General features: G+C 41.1%; 1 protein-coding gene across 1 annotated transcript in view; it reads right to left on the bottom strand.

Moving 5' to 3' along the window:
• VDR (vitamin D receptor) overlaps positions 1-14,696 on the bottom strand; it is a 55,127-nt gene that overhangs the window by 22,662 nt on the left and 17,769 nt on the right. The window contains exon 2 of the mRNA XM_053455883.1: positions 6,061-6,211. Coding sequence (XP_053311858.1) covers positions 6,061-6,209 — 149 coding nt within the window. The 5' untranslated portion in view covers positions 6,210-6,211. The remainder of the gene's footprint in view (positions 1-6,060; positions 6,212-14,696) is intronic.

The following is a 14,696-nucleotide window of genomic DNA, read 5'->3' as shown; positions in this document are numbered from 1 at the left end:
TGCACAGAGTTTATCATGTTCCAGGAGATCCAAAATCAGCTGCTCTTTACTTTTGCCAAAAATTTGTATATTCCTTTCTTGACAAACCAGCTCCAGAGATTCTTTTGGCTGTCGTCGATATGCCTCCATAATGCAGTATGGTAGAGAAAAATAAAAAGGAGAGGAACGAACTGTTTTGCACTGTATGTCTGTAATTAGGCACTGAGTAATGTCTTTGGGAAATTACACAAAACCCATGTAATTTCTTCTAGTACTAAAATCACCAAACCGGGCAATACAAATAGCACTAAAAAACTCTAGATATCCCACCGCTGCCACCAAGTTTGTCACGGTCAGGACTACTTGCCAAGCCGTGACTGTGTGGAGGGCATGGGCATGAAGGGGTTAATAGCACCAGGCCTCTGGATTTACTAACTAGACCCCTTAACAGGGCATAAGTTACACCAAATTAACCCCCAAATCCTGCCTGTATCCCCCCAGGTAGTCTGCCACCACTCACGATTTTGATACCGGATTCGTGAGAAATCCGAATTAGAACATCAATCACTATATATCTATCTATATATATATCAACCCACCCCGGGCAAACAACATATATATATATCCTGTAGAACTCAATAACAATACGGTAACGTGTTATCCTCCCTTAGGGTTTGTGGATATCGATACTAGAGCCCAAAGACAGACGTAGATTTTGAATATTTTAATAACAAAAAGACAAAGATTACACAGTGCCAGAATTACAAAAAACAAGACATACAAAATAAAAATAAAACGGCAAACAGTTCTTAAAAACAAAGGGACTTAAACACAGGACCCTCACTCACGAGTTTCTCCAATAAGTAGGCCTGTGGGAACTCCTTAAGTCCAGATGGTTTCTTATGATGTTGTTCCGATCAGAGTATATCATGGAGTTCTGCTTTGAGGTCGCTGCATTGTCCCTAAATCAGACTTTTGCAAGCAAACGCCCCTCTGACCACATGACCGATTATATGACACCTTCCCCAAGAATCGGGTCCCATCTTTGATGTGCCAATAAGTTATGGTGGGGTAAAGGTGATGGAAACCCCCCCACTTAAGATAGGAATGGAATTCCTATAACTAAGGATCCTTATCTGTTAGGCCATGAATCACCACAGGGGTCCTTTGGGAAGATGACACCTCTAGCCAGAACAGATACAGAGGGCATTCACAAAGAAACACATTAAATCAACCTCAGATTAACTCATTGAATGTTTAAACAAAGAAACTAACCACCTCTGCTGGGTTACCCTTCCATGCATCCACTACATTATATGAGTTAATCATGACACGGCGCTTATCTGGAACACACATTGCACCAGGATGCATACATGGAGGCCCCGCAACGTATAGGACTCAAAGGATCTGCTGCTAACGTCTTGGTGCCAGATACCACAGCACACCTTCAGAGGTCTAGTGGAGTCCATGCTTCAACGGGTCAGGACTGTTGTGGTGGCAAAAGGGGGACCTACACAATATTAGGCAGGTGGTCATAATGTTATGGCTGATTGGTGTATTTCACTCTTCTATTTTATAAATATAATATATATTATACTATTTTTCTGCTACATTATCCAGACCTCCTGGAGCAAAATAATGCAGAATAATGCAGACACATCCATGGAGAGGGAGAAGCATCTCTACACTTCACTACAAATCCCTCTGGAGCACTCCAATTGAGGGTGATGTCGTCCCTGTGGTATGCAGCAAGGCAGGTTAAGAAAGCAGATTGCGGGGAGAAGCACACCAAGAAAGCAGACAGAAGAAAGCAAAAGAACATGAAAAGCCAAGGCAAGAAACGGAGCTGCAGAAAAGGATACAGGGACATAGAAGCGGTTGGCAGAGAAGGTAGGAACACACTGAGAGTGACAGCATGAGTAAAAATCAACGAAATGCAAACAAGCATCTCTGCTTAGTTTTTGTTTCTTGGGGCCCTCCTTGTTTTTCAGACAAATTAACGAAATCCATATATATAGTTCAAATTTTAATTCGTAACAAATGTACAAGTCTAGTGTTTATTCCACTTCATTTTTCCTTATCCATTCCTACTGCCAAGTGTGACAATTGTTTGCTGTACTTTAAGTCAGGAATGTAGAACTTTTTTTATTCAGACATAACTTTGTTACAAGAATTATCTAACATACCTTGCTTACAGAAAAAAAGATTCTAGGCCAGTGTTTTTTTTTAGCCCACATAAAAATTTACTGGATTTAACAAACGTGGTTATTTCTGTTGCTCTAGGTTTGTATTGTTTGCGCAATTTTACAAACCAGAAATCAAATCATTTCTATTGCACGTCATTCTATAATCTGTCCAAAGTAAACTTGTATTGGAAATGTTGCAAAGAATTAGAAATCTAATTTTGGCACTTGAGGGACTCAGTGATAGTATTACTTGCCCTAGGTCAGGCTGAGTCAGTAGATTTTACAGACAATTACACCAGTCAAAACACTGGAGCTCCTCCTAATACCACAACTGGTACAAGTCATGGCTTCCTGTAACAGAGAATATATTTCCACATACGCCGTAAATGAAAACAAAACAGATTTACATATATAGGAAACATTATGATTTTTCCTTAAGTTACGGAAACATAGAATGATGGCAGATATGAACCATTTGGCCCACCTAATTTTCCTGCTAGAAGCCCTTACAGTGCTAACCTCTACCACTTCTGATGGGAAGCTCTTCTATTTACCACCCTCTTGGTAAAGTAAAACTCCCTTATATTACATTTAAGCCCCTGACTCTCTAGTTTTCAACTTTGACTTCTTGTTCTAACATTCCTACCCCTTCAAAATAAACACCCCTCCTGTTAAATCCCTTTTAAATTCTATATGTCCTCTCTTCTTTCTTCCAAGCCATACATATTGAGCTCCTTTAGTCCTTTGCGATAAATGGTTTGTAGTATAATTACTATTTTAGTCATCCTCCTCCCAATGCAACCCAAAACGTCAATAGAACCGTACATAAATACGGGAGTGGTCTGACCAGAGATTGGCAGAGCCAATTCTTCTAATGCATCTAGCTATACATACCAGCACCCTGCTTTCCTTTAAGTTAGGGTGACCAGACACCTCCGGTTTCCGGGGACAGTCCCCAGATGAAGGACACTGTCCCCGGATTAATGTTCACTTCCACATGGGGCCCTGCTTCTTAACAGTGCATTGCTCTCGCAAACTGTGTGAGCAGCCTCTCTTGCTCTGCCCAGGGAAAGCAGGAACCCAGCGGAGTCACATGGCTTTACGTCACATGACTCTGCTCCGTTCCTGCTTCCCCTGTGCGGGACAAGACAAGTTGTTCGCACAGAGCGCGAGCAACGCAGAGGGAAGCAGCAGCCCCTGTGGAAGTCCGCGAGCGACACCGGAAAGTCTGCAGTTCAGGTAAGAATGAGTGAGTATCTGAATGATTAGTATCTGTGAATGAATGACTGAATGAATGTGTGATAGCATGGATGTGTAAGTGGGGGCAGGTGGCCCAGGGAGGCTTTAAGTCATGTGTACGCAGAAACAAAAGGTTGGAATACAGCACTCAGTTGTGAGATGGTGCAAGAGCCAGGGTGCCAGCAAGTCCTTCAATATACAAATAAAGAAGCAGAGGCTCAGCACTCAAATGCAATGGGGAGTTCATTTCACACAGGCAACGTTTCGACACACAGGCCTTCCTCAAGCCTTGTGTAGCATAAATGTATAGACCTCATACTGCTGGCAGCATCAATACTCAAAGGGGGGCAGCTATACTGATTTCAGCATGTATTGGCCGCTTGTGCATGATAGGAGTGTGATTGCGGTTAGCAATCATATATATTTAATACAGCAATCACACTCCTATCGTGCCCAGACATACCCAGATTCCAGCATGTACTGGCTGATTTGGGATGAAATAAGAAAAATTTATATATTTTTTTTTTCTATTTTATTTTTTTTAATCCTGAATTTTTTGGTTTCTGTGAATTTTTTTTTAATTTTCATTTAGGTGCATCCCTAGTGTCTGTGTGGCAGAACGTGTCCTGGTGTGTGTGTCGGTGTGGCAGAGCTTGTCCTGGTGTGTGTGTGTGTGTTTGGTCATCTGTTTCTTGGCACTTTACTTACTGTAGGAATAAATATAACTATTTAAATTTTACATATCCAGAGATAAAACGCCCTCCTGAATTTGTAGTCACTTCAGAGGACCAAACTTTATTGGCCCATAAATCAGTAAGAGGAAAAGTAAAGGATTTGTCTTTTGCCTTACTCTATTTCAATATCCATATCTTATTGAAGATTAGTGGCACTAAATTGTGGCTTTGTATAATTTTTTTTTAGCGTACTGATGTAATCCCAATCCCATCACATAAGATTATATTCTATTTTATCTGCCTCACACTGATGTCATCTTTATCCAGTACACATGGATGCCAAGGAGTTAAGATTATATCTATTTTAATCCACAGCACAAGGCCAAAGATACTCTCAATCTACCCAAATGATTCTAATAAGTATTTTTTTTTAATCTCATGGACAAAATATGAGCAATAACATTATATATCATACAATCACGTCATTAACCTATACTAAATATGCTGCATGTATAGTTTGAAGAAAACATGCTTATAAAATGTTTTTTTTTTACCATTTGCCAATTTTTTTTAAAAAAGGCACCGGATTTCATTTTAAAAATCTGGTTACCTTTCTTTAAGTCCTCAGAAATAAATTACTCTCAAGGACCTCTCTTGTTGTCACTGACAGTACATTTGCCCCCTTGTGCTATATTCAGCCTTGGGATAGTTATGTCCCAAGTGCATTATTTTAAGTTTTATATTACATTATTAGAATGGTCGAGATCATAACCTAATTTTTCATTTCTACACCAAAAGTAGTATTTTTATATGCATAGTCCAACAAAACATGCATCAAATAACATGGATTGCCCATATATACTACACCTGATAATGAAAAAAGGAAACTAAACATTTTATGAAAAACCCTGAACCTCCTTAGTAACTGACAATTAGGTATGCAACTGTAAACAGACATAGATTGCAAATGTAGCCAATATAGACAACGGTAGACAGCAAATGTCAGGGTAGACACACTCTTAAGAAATGGTTAAATACTAATAATATGGGAAGAAAAATACATTTCCACAATACTATAACTCATTCTTCACTACAGGTTTGGGTGGACTCCCATCACCCTACTGAATGTGCCAATCATTGGTATAAGTGAGAAACTGCTTATTGGTCACTGCCAATTAGTAGCTTCTCTTGATCACGGTCAAAGCGTCTGCACTTTGTGTAAACCTGAGGCTTCTACACTTACAGTCTCAGACTGACATGTGATAGTTCCCGCAGACTTTTTTCAGTGCGAGGAAGTCTCCTGCACTTACTCTTCCCATTGGAAAAAGATTTCAAGTGGGGTTCATGACATTCTGTGACATACCGTGTCATCACTATATGCTTTTAGCCCATTATTTGTATGATATGCCATGAATTACAGAAAGGGTTAATAAAACACTGAAACACAGTGTTTCTATGGAAAATGCAATGTCCCTCCCTAACAGTGAATCGTGCGCAGACACCTGCATGGCAGCTGTAGAAGGCTGCAAGGTAAATCATCAGATTGTCTCAGTGAAACAATGTGCGGGTTAAACAGAAACAAGGGCAGGAAAAAATAGGGATGTGTATTAAAAACACTGCACATGTGTGCAAAAAAACAAGACACCTTCAGTACTGTAAGCTACTTACGGTGACTTTTTTTTTTTTTGCCAATTTCCCCGCCATTAGGTCTTCTACTTGGACAAAATAGCACAGAACTGTCTATATTTCACACCTAGCTAACCCTTTTCATAACTAGATAAAAAAAACATCTGGCCTACAAACTTACCGTACACTTAAGGTGCTCATACTTGGCGCTGGCTGATTACTGATCAATTAACCTGCATTATATATTGGGCAATATGTTAATCGATAAAGAAACATCACTAAACACCAGTGCACAGTACACAGGGTATAAAAAACATAATAACCAAAGAGCAAAGGAAAATTAGACAGTGGCTCACCTGAAGAAACCTTTGCAGCCTTCGCATGTCATGGCATTGAAGTGGAAGCCGGTTGCCTTGTCCCCACAGACGCCACATATTCGGGGTACATTTTTATCAAACTCCAAATCAGGGTCACAAATAGATGCACTGGCTGCCATATATTCCATGGCTAAAATAGATAAAAGCGGTGTATTAGAGATTGTGTAAAAATACTATTTTCAGACACCGGGCTTATGTTTAAAAATGTGAAATGTCTTCTCATTAAAGCAACCAACAGATTGGTCCCGTCAGCAGCAACCTTCCATTAGTTGCTTTTCAAAATTTGCCCCAAAATCACATTTATAATACAATTCCCCAAAGTGCCTTATCCCTTTTGAGAAAATTCCTAAACACCAAAAGAGGAAACCAAGTCAAATTACCCCCTTTCTACCGGACCCCTAATATTTCTAAACCTTATCTATGCAGTTAGCCGTCAAACTATGACATATTAACATCATACTGTATGTAGACCTTGGAAAAGCACAGTTTGTCGTTTATTACAAATGAAGACTATATAAAAACTGTACCAAATATTTATTACATTTTATCAAACCAAACCATTTGCTTTGGAACAGAACAAAGCACATGAATGTTTACAAGATATTTGTCTGTCCCAGAAAAAATTAAAAATAAAAAAATAGGTCACAAAATAAAACACACATAAATCCCCATAGACGTTAGGGGAAATAACACAGGCGGGAGAAAAAAAACCATTGTATACCTAAATCCCCTCACCTGATCCATTACCTGTGCACTCCCCAAGCTGACGGGATTTGGGGTTGGGTTCTGTGTGTATTGAGAACGTCTGGTAGGGGAATATCTATTTAAAAGATATATGAGTTTGCAATAAAAGTTTTTCTTGTTTTACTATAAATGGTGGTCTGACTGATCCGTGGATAGCAGGAGCTATCCGTGTGAGGGTACGGACTGGTGACTCGTCAGCCCAAGGGGTACCCACAGCCTTGGGTACGGTGACCCTGTAACAACCACATAGCTATCTTATGCTTTAATGTTAAAATGTTTGCCATCATAAGCATAAATTCTCTTTAAGGAATTTGCCAAGAGTGACAACAAGACCTGGAAAATTATTTCAGACATATGGGCAAGTTGTGCCATTTCAGCTTAAGGTAGTGGAGGCTCCTCCATAGGAGCACATGTGCACGTGAACCCCCAAGCGCAAAAGGAGAAAAAAATAAAAAATTCATCAAAAATCCATTTTAATCTTAATTAGATTAAAATGGATTTTTGATGAATTTTGCAATTTTGTTTTCTTTTTGCGCTTGGGGGTTCACATGCCATGAAGCCTCCTGTCCCCTGATGTAGCCTGCCTATGCCTATAACACGTGCGATAGGAAGAAAGAACCTATTTGGCTCAATGCTGCTGCGCTTGCTAAAGCGCCGGCTGAGCCGCCCATTTGAACCCTGTTCACACAGTAAAGCTGTGCGATCAGGGGAGGAGCTCTCAGCCGTCAGCAAACTCACCGCCCAGCCCGGAGTCTCCACGCCCTCCCTAGTGACTGACTGCAATCCTGATGATTGGCCCCACCCCTTTCCTTATAGAGTCCACACTGCTCAGCAACTCATCTAACCGAGTATAAAATTAATATTTGGGCTGCTGAAAGTTAGGGGAGTTGGGGGCAGTTATGGTTAATGGAGTCTTTAGGGTTAATTTAGGGGCAGTTATGGTTGATGGGGTGTTTAGGGTTAATTTAGGGAAATGTATTTTAACCTGTACATTACGTCATAAAATGTACATTTCTATATATTGTGAACCCCCATTGGAATTACCCACCAGCTGCCACTGACAGAATCAGAGTCTCTCCCTCTTATGGTGATCATGTACCAAAATAAGACTAAATACTTTTTTTTACCAATTTATTAAGCACCATCATACATTGCAGGCATGTACTGTATAATATCTTTATGATTGAGGGGAGGATAATATGAATTGATCATGAACTTTTTTTTTTTTTTTTTATAACATAAAAACACCTCTCATTAGCTGGAAGTAGATTAGTTACCCAATCATGTCAGACCTTCTCTATTCATACGACCAAGTTAATTCTGCACAGTGGTTTACCCCAGGGCTTTTACTATTCTTAAATGTGGTTTCCACTATAGTCAAGAACATTGCTTCCCAGAATAAAATACCTGCCCTCTCTATAACCAGTATAATAATTAATGATGATATCTAATGCTAATCACGTTCAAAAGTAATTTGCAAATTTTAAGCTGTACCTTCCTCTCATTAAAAAATGAAATCCTAAAACAAACACTAGAAGTGCTTTATTGATTAGACCCAACCCAGTACATAAGCATACCTGGGAACTTCTGGTGGGCGTTCCCCCCCCCAACGGCAGCAGAAAACTCCCCCATTTAAAGGAAAAATAGGCAGGGAGCGGGGCGTGTCAAGAGTTCCCAGGTATGTACATAAGTGCACACAGTGCGAGCAACCCTGAGGTCATAGTTGTGATGTGTGACCCTCAGGGCCGGCCGAAGACTTAACGCCGCCTGGGGCGAAGTTTAAAACGCCGCCCCCGCCAATGCCGGGGGGGGCATTTTAAACTTCACCGACGCCATAATCTACGACCCCCCCCCCCCGGTACTTACCTTTAAACAGTCCTGCGGCGAGTCTCCCTGCTGTGCCACGGTGCCGGCTTGTAATGCTGAGCGCCGGAAATTGACATCACTTCCGGCGCTCTGCATTACAAGCCGGCACCGGGACCGAACGAACAGGGAGACTCGCCGCAGAGGAGAGAGAGAGGGGCGCCGAGCGGGTAAGCGAAAACCACTCGGTGCCCCTCTCTCTCCTCCGCTTCAAAAAAAAAAAAAAAAAAAAAAAAGCGCTTGGGGCGGCAAATTGCCCCAGTCTGCCCCATTATAGGGCCGGCCCTGGTGACCCTGCAACCGCAGTTGTTGCGGGCTCAACTGCCCCTTTTTCCCTATGTTAAAGACAGCCTTCACAGCCTGGCATTCAATTGACTTGTATAGTATTTTTATTCCACAACCATATGTTTTGTTTTATTGATTACAATTCCCTTCACATGTGCACATGGTCATCAGTAACACGCTGTTCAATATTGCTGTGGGTTCAAGACCCAGATTTTTCTGTAAACAAGCAATGTCCCTGAGCCTCAGTAGCTTCTCAGTTGCTGGTTTTATAGACTAAAATTCCTGCCGTCTTGAGCAGCATTAGATTTATGACACTTTTCTTTGCTCCTACCCTCCCTATTCAGTCTTACAGTCCACCAGTGTCAGTGCTGTAGAAATTAGCTTTTCTCATTGAAACATAACAAGATGGAATGCTGAAAGGTATGCATCCTTTTTAGTTATTGCATTCTTGCAAAGAGTGCATTAACCTTGGTTATTGTCAATATAGCCACTAATGTAACATGAAAAACCGTAAAAATATTTACATATGTTCCAGACATCAATTTTAAAGTACAGAAAAAAGGAAAACAACAAATAAATACTTACCTTACAGAACAATCACAGCCCTCTGTGATTAATATAGAACCGGCACTGAGGAAGCAGGAATGCAGCGAGCCCCCCCCCCCCCCCCCGCGGTAAAAGCGAGGCTTCACCAGAGAGATAAACTGTGAGCTTTTGGTGTGCAGGGAGAGAGCAGTGATCGAGACCCCAGTAGTTAAGCCACTGGAAAAAAACCTCTCTCTCTCTTTTTTTAATTCCTTTAGCTGCGGGCCCGCAGGCTGCTATTATTGTTAAAATCATATGATTTTATGCTTACCTGTGGAAGGGTCTTTTGCACTGCACAGAGGAAGCGGAACCCAGCAGAGTCACGTGAATGTACGTGACATCACATGACTCTGCTCCATTCCTGCTTCCTCTGTGCAGAGAAGAGAAGTTGCTTGCACTGAACGCGAACAACCCAGAGGGAGGCCGCAGCCCCTGCAGAAGCCTGTGTGCGGCATCAAGAGAGCTGCAGTGCAGGTAAGGAGGTGGGATGGTGTTTGAATGAGTATGCGTGACTGAGGGAATAAATCTGTGAATGAATGAGTATATGAATGAATGAGCGTATGTGTGTGATAGCATGGATGTGCAAGTGGGGGGGCATGGCACATGGTGGCTATAAGTGATGTGCAGACCCCATACTGATAGCAGCATCAATACACAAGAGGGCAGCTAGCCAGGTTTCAGCATGTACTGGTTTACTTAGCAATCACACTCATATCATGCCAAGTCATATTGTTGAATTTTTGTCCAATTTTCATTTTGGTACATCCCTAGAATAAATATAACTATTTCATTTTTACTTATCCAGAATCCTCAATTTGTAGTCACAAAACTTACTAGGCTCATAAATCAGTGAGAGGAAAAGTAAAAGGTTTTGTGTCATTTACTTTATTTTAATCTGCATATTTTATTAAAGGCTATATTTTTTCACAGTGAAAAATGAGTGCGGCCCCCAGACATATACATTTCTGATGAAGTGGCCCACTGCAGAAAAAAATTGGACAACCCTGCTCTATATACCGTATTTGCTCGATTATAAGACGACCCCGATTATAAGACGACCCCCCAAAATCAAAATATTAATTTAGGAAAAAAACAAAAAGCCTGAATATAAGACGACCCTATAGGAAAAAAGTTTTACCAGTAAATATTAATTCATGTAAATTATTTTTTCATGTTTAATAAAAGCTATGATTGAGAAAAATATATTTTTTAAATTTCCTTTTATTTGCCAACCTGCCCCCCCCAGTTATGCCACTCTGCCCCCAGAAATGCTTTATACCCCCCTATTTGCCACTCTGCCCCATGATATGCCTTATACCCCTATATGCCACTCTGGCATATAGGGGGTTAAAAGGCATATCATGGGGCTGAGTGGCATATAGGGGGTTAAAATGCATTTCTGGAGGTATATAGGCATATCATGGGGCTGAGTGGCATATAGGGGGTTAAAATGCATTTCTGGAGGTCCAGAAATGCATTTTAACCCCCTATATGCCACTCAGCCCCATGATATGCCTTTTAACCCAGCATGTACTGGCTGCCTTGGCTTGATAGGAGTGTGATTGCTGTTAGCAGTTTGATATATATATATATATATATATATATATATATATATATATCAAACTGCTAACAGCAATCACACTCCTATCAAGCCAAGGCAGCCAGTACATGCTGGAACCTGGGGATGATAGTAGTGGGATTACAGCCTCCCTATGCCATGCTACAACCCCCACCCCCCTTACACATCCATGCTATCACACACAAACACATTTAAATACTCATTCATTCCATTAATCACACATACTTCACACATTAAACACACATTAATCACACATACTTACCCAAAAACCCTCCCCCACCCCCTTACCTGAACTGCAGATCTCTCACTCGAAGACTTCTGCAGGGGACCGGCTGTACCAGCAACTTCTCTGGCCCCGCCCCCAGAGGAGGGAGGGGGAGATAGAGCTCTGTGAGGACGCTGCAAGCTTCCTGTCCTCCTGCTTCTAACAGAAGAGACGCTGCTCGCGACCGGTAAGCAGCATGGCCCCAGCAGACATTTTTTGGGGGGTCTGAGAAGACGACCCCGATTATAAGACGAGGGGTATTTTTCAGAGCATTTGCTCTGGAAAAAACCTCGTCTTATAATCGAGCAAATACGGTACTTTCATTAGTCAGATTGATTTAACACTGAGCCATTCTAGTGTTTACCACAGGCAATATGATAAGGAGTCAGGGTACTGGTCTAGGAGATGGAACTAAGCTAAAATATGGCTAATAATATGCAGTTGCATGAAAACATACATATGCAAAATATAGAACTTTCAAAAAAGAAAAACAGCACAATAGTTATAGAATTTTTTTTCTTCTGATACTAAATAAGAGAATGATTAATGTTTCTACATATTGCTGACCAGCCCAGATAAAATGCTTCCCTGCAGTACGTAGGATATAAAGACTTATGGAAGGGAACCACTTATTCAGATATACATCCCCAGCATTTTATCTGGGCTGGTCAGAAACATGTAAAAATGTGTCCTGGAAAACATGGCTGATGTGGTCACCCTACCATTAGCCTCATTAAAAGACAGTCCAATTGGATTTGAAGCGTGAAGGTCTATCTGAATTCAACCATTGTTTTTTGTAGTGAGACCAAGGTTGTTACCTCAACCGTTTTTTGAGGATACATGTAGATTTTGAGTGTAGCCGATCAGCACATATTAATTGCTACCTGGCAGTGATGAGGGATGTATTTACACACCAAATAGACTGATTACCTAATCAGGATGATTTGCACAATATGTCTACTCTTGTTGACCTTTCATCGGTGTGGATCTCTACAGACTACAAATGTTCCTATATATAATACCTGTTTATTTGTGAATTTGACATGGTTGTTATATTACACCAAATAACCCATGTGAAAGAGGTCATCAATTAAAAAAAAGGGTCCTCTCTCCATAGACCATTAACAAAATATATAAATCTTAAGTCTCAAGGACAAGAAGGATATGTTATTAACCCAACAGCATATTAATCTGTTCTAACAAGTTATGAAGCAACTAATAACTTCTGAACAAATATGCAAAACATGGAAGAAATCATATCCAGGAACACATAGTGCATAGTGTAGATGTGGATCACTGACAATACAAAAGCACAATTGACGTATGTGTTTCTTTGTAAGTTAAGAAATCCTGCTGGACTAGGCAGACCTGTCACGTAACTTCTACATAAAATGATGGGTGTGTCCAATGAAAACAGTTTTATTGTGAACATCTCATTAGCATTTTTATAGTGAAATCTGCAAGGGTCCTTTGAGGTCTAGAAGGCCAATATCATCGAGTCTTGCTCTTTGAATATGTCACATGTGTTGTGACTAACAGATTGGTACTGGCTGCACTAAATTTCTGGTCAAGACTCTTCATTCATAATCAGGACAAGTGACCAAAAAATATAAAGTAGAGCACAACATAATATATTACACATACCACACAACATGTTAGGGGGGAAATAAACTAGGCACCTAAGGCTCCTCTAGACATACCTATAGTTGCTATAGTCACCCATTGCACCTAAAGAGGTTACAAGCTCTGACCCAGCTTGTGACTGGGCACAATAGCCCAAGTAACATGGACAGAAGGAAAAGGAGCGCAGTGAAGCACAGGGAGAAGGCTGAACAACCGATCAGAGCACGCTCTGTGACCTAAACCCCTTCCTTTGTTATTAAAAAAATACATCATTTCAAACAGTGGTACACAGGTTGCGGGTTTCAACACTCTGGGGCCCTGGTGCTATTGTTATAAGTTTCTCCTTGGTTAAACCAATTCTGTATCCAGCTTAAACACTGGCAAGAGCGTAAATGAGTCAGCTACCACGAAGGGTAATAATGCATAGTTTTAAAAAAAATAAAAAAAACCCCTAAATTCTTTGTTTATCTTTATGTATGAACTGTGCTCTTTCCTAGTAATTCCACAATGTCAGCAAACATCCAAGGCTTAAATCTAACAACATGTCAGTAAAAAGTTCAGGGAGCTGACAAAGTCCAATAGTGAGTGAGAGATTAGCTATCAAACTCTGTACCATTCCAGTGTCTATATGACACACTGTACAGTCTTAAATATTACATAAGAACGGCAATAGGTAAACTGTGCATGGCAAGGCATCAGTGCCTATGTAGAATTTACTTTAATTGTCCACCACAAAACCTGTTGCCATCTTGGAATTGCCATTAGGAAAGTGTTGTGGGTATTACAACTGAACGGTACTGGCATATAGGGGTTTAAAAGGCATTTCTGGAGGCAGAGTGGCATATAGGGGGTTAAAAGGCATATCATGGGACACTCTGCCTCCAGAAAAGCCTTATGCCCCCCCCCATACAACACTCCCCCCAACTTACCAGTGCTTCTGACTCCCTGCTGTCCAACAGTGGTTGGAGGCCGGTGTTAGTTCCGCCGGGGCTTCTATGACTGGGCACCGGAAGGTCATGTGACGCCGGTGCTCCGTCATAGAAGCCCCGGCAGAAGTGCCAGCAGCAGCAGCGGCGGTTGTCTGTGCTTTATTTATTTTAAATTACTTAAATGAACAGGACGTTAAAAACAAAACAGCAGCTTAGAAAAAATGCATTTCTTGTTTTTATTTCCCAACATGCCCCCCAATCATGAACATTTGAGCCCAGGCTTCCCACTCTGCCCCCCACGTATGCCACTCTGCCCCCCCAGATATGCCTTACACTCCCTATCTGGATTTTAGTATTACCCGACCTCTATTAGAGGTCAGATTATAAAAATGAGGGGTATTATAATATAAATCGATTCAACTAATCCATAATGAAAATCATTGCCAACGAGTTTCATTATTGATTAGTTGTTGCAGCCCTACCCTACACCAAGTGTGTATTTAGAAGCCACAGGGCCCCAGAGGCACCCTAACCTCACAAGCAACGTCCCACAATGTCACCTTTGGCCCCAAACAGCTTGTCTGTACCATATGTTCCCCAAACATGTTTGTACCATCTTTACCCCAAGCAGCTTGTCTGTGCCATCTTTGTCCCAAAACAGCTAGTCTGTGCCCCCAAAACACTGCATACGAGTAAGCGCTAATTAAGCACAAAACACATTTGGAGTGGTCTGTCTGTCCAC

This window comes from Spea bombifrons, chromosome 2 (genome assembly GCF_027358695.1).
Source record: "Spea bombifrons isolate aSpeBom1 chromosome 2, aSpeBom1.2.pri, whole genome shotgun sequence".
Classification (NCBI taxonomy): domain Eukaryota; kingdom Metazoa; phylum Chordata; class Amphibia; order Anura; family Pelobatidae; genus Spea; species Spea bombifrons.
The sequence above is the reverse complement of the archived record's forward strand: the minus strand, read 5'-3'. Positions and strand labels throughout refer to the sequence as shown.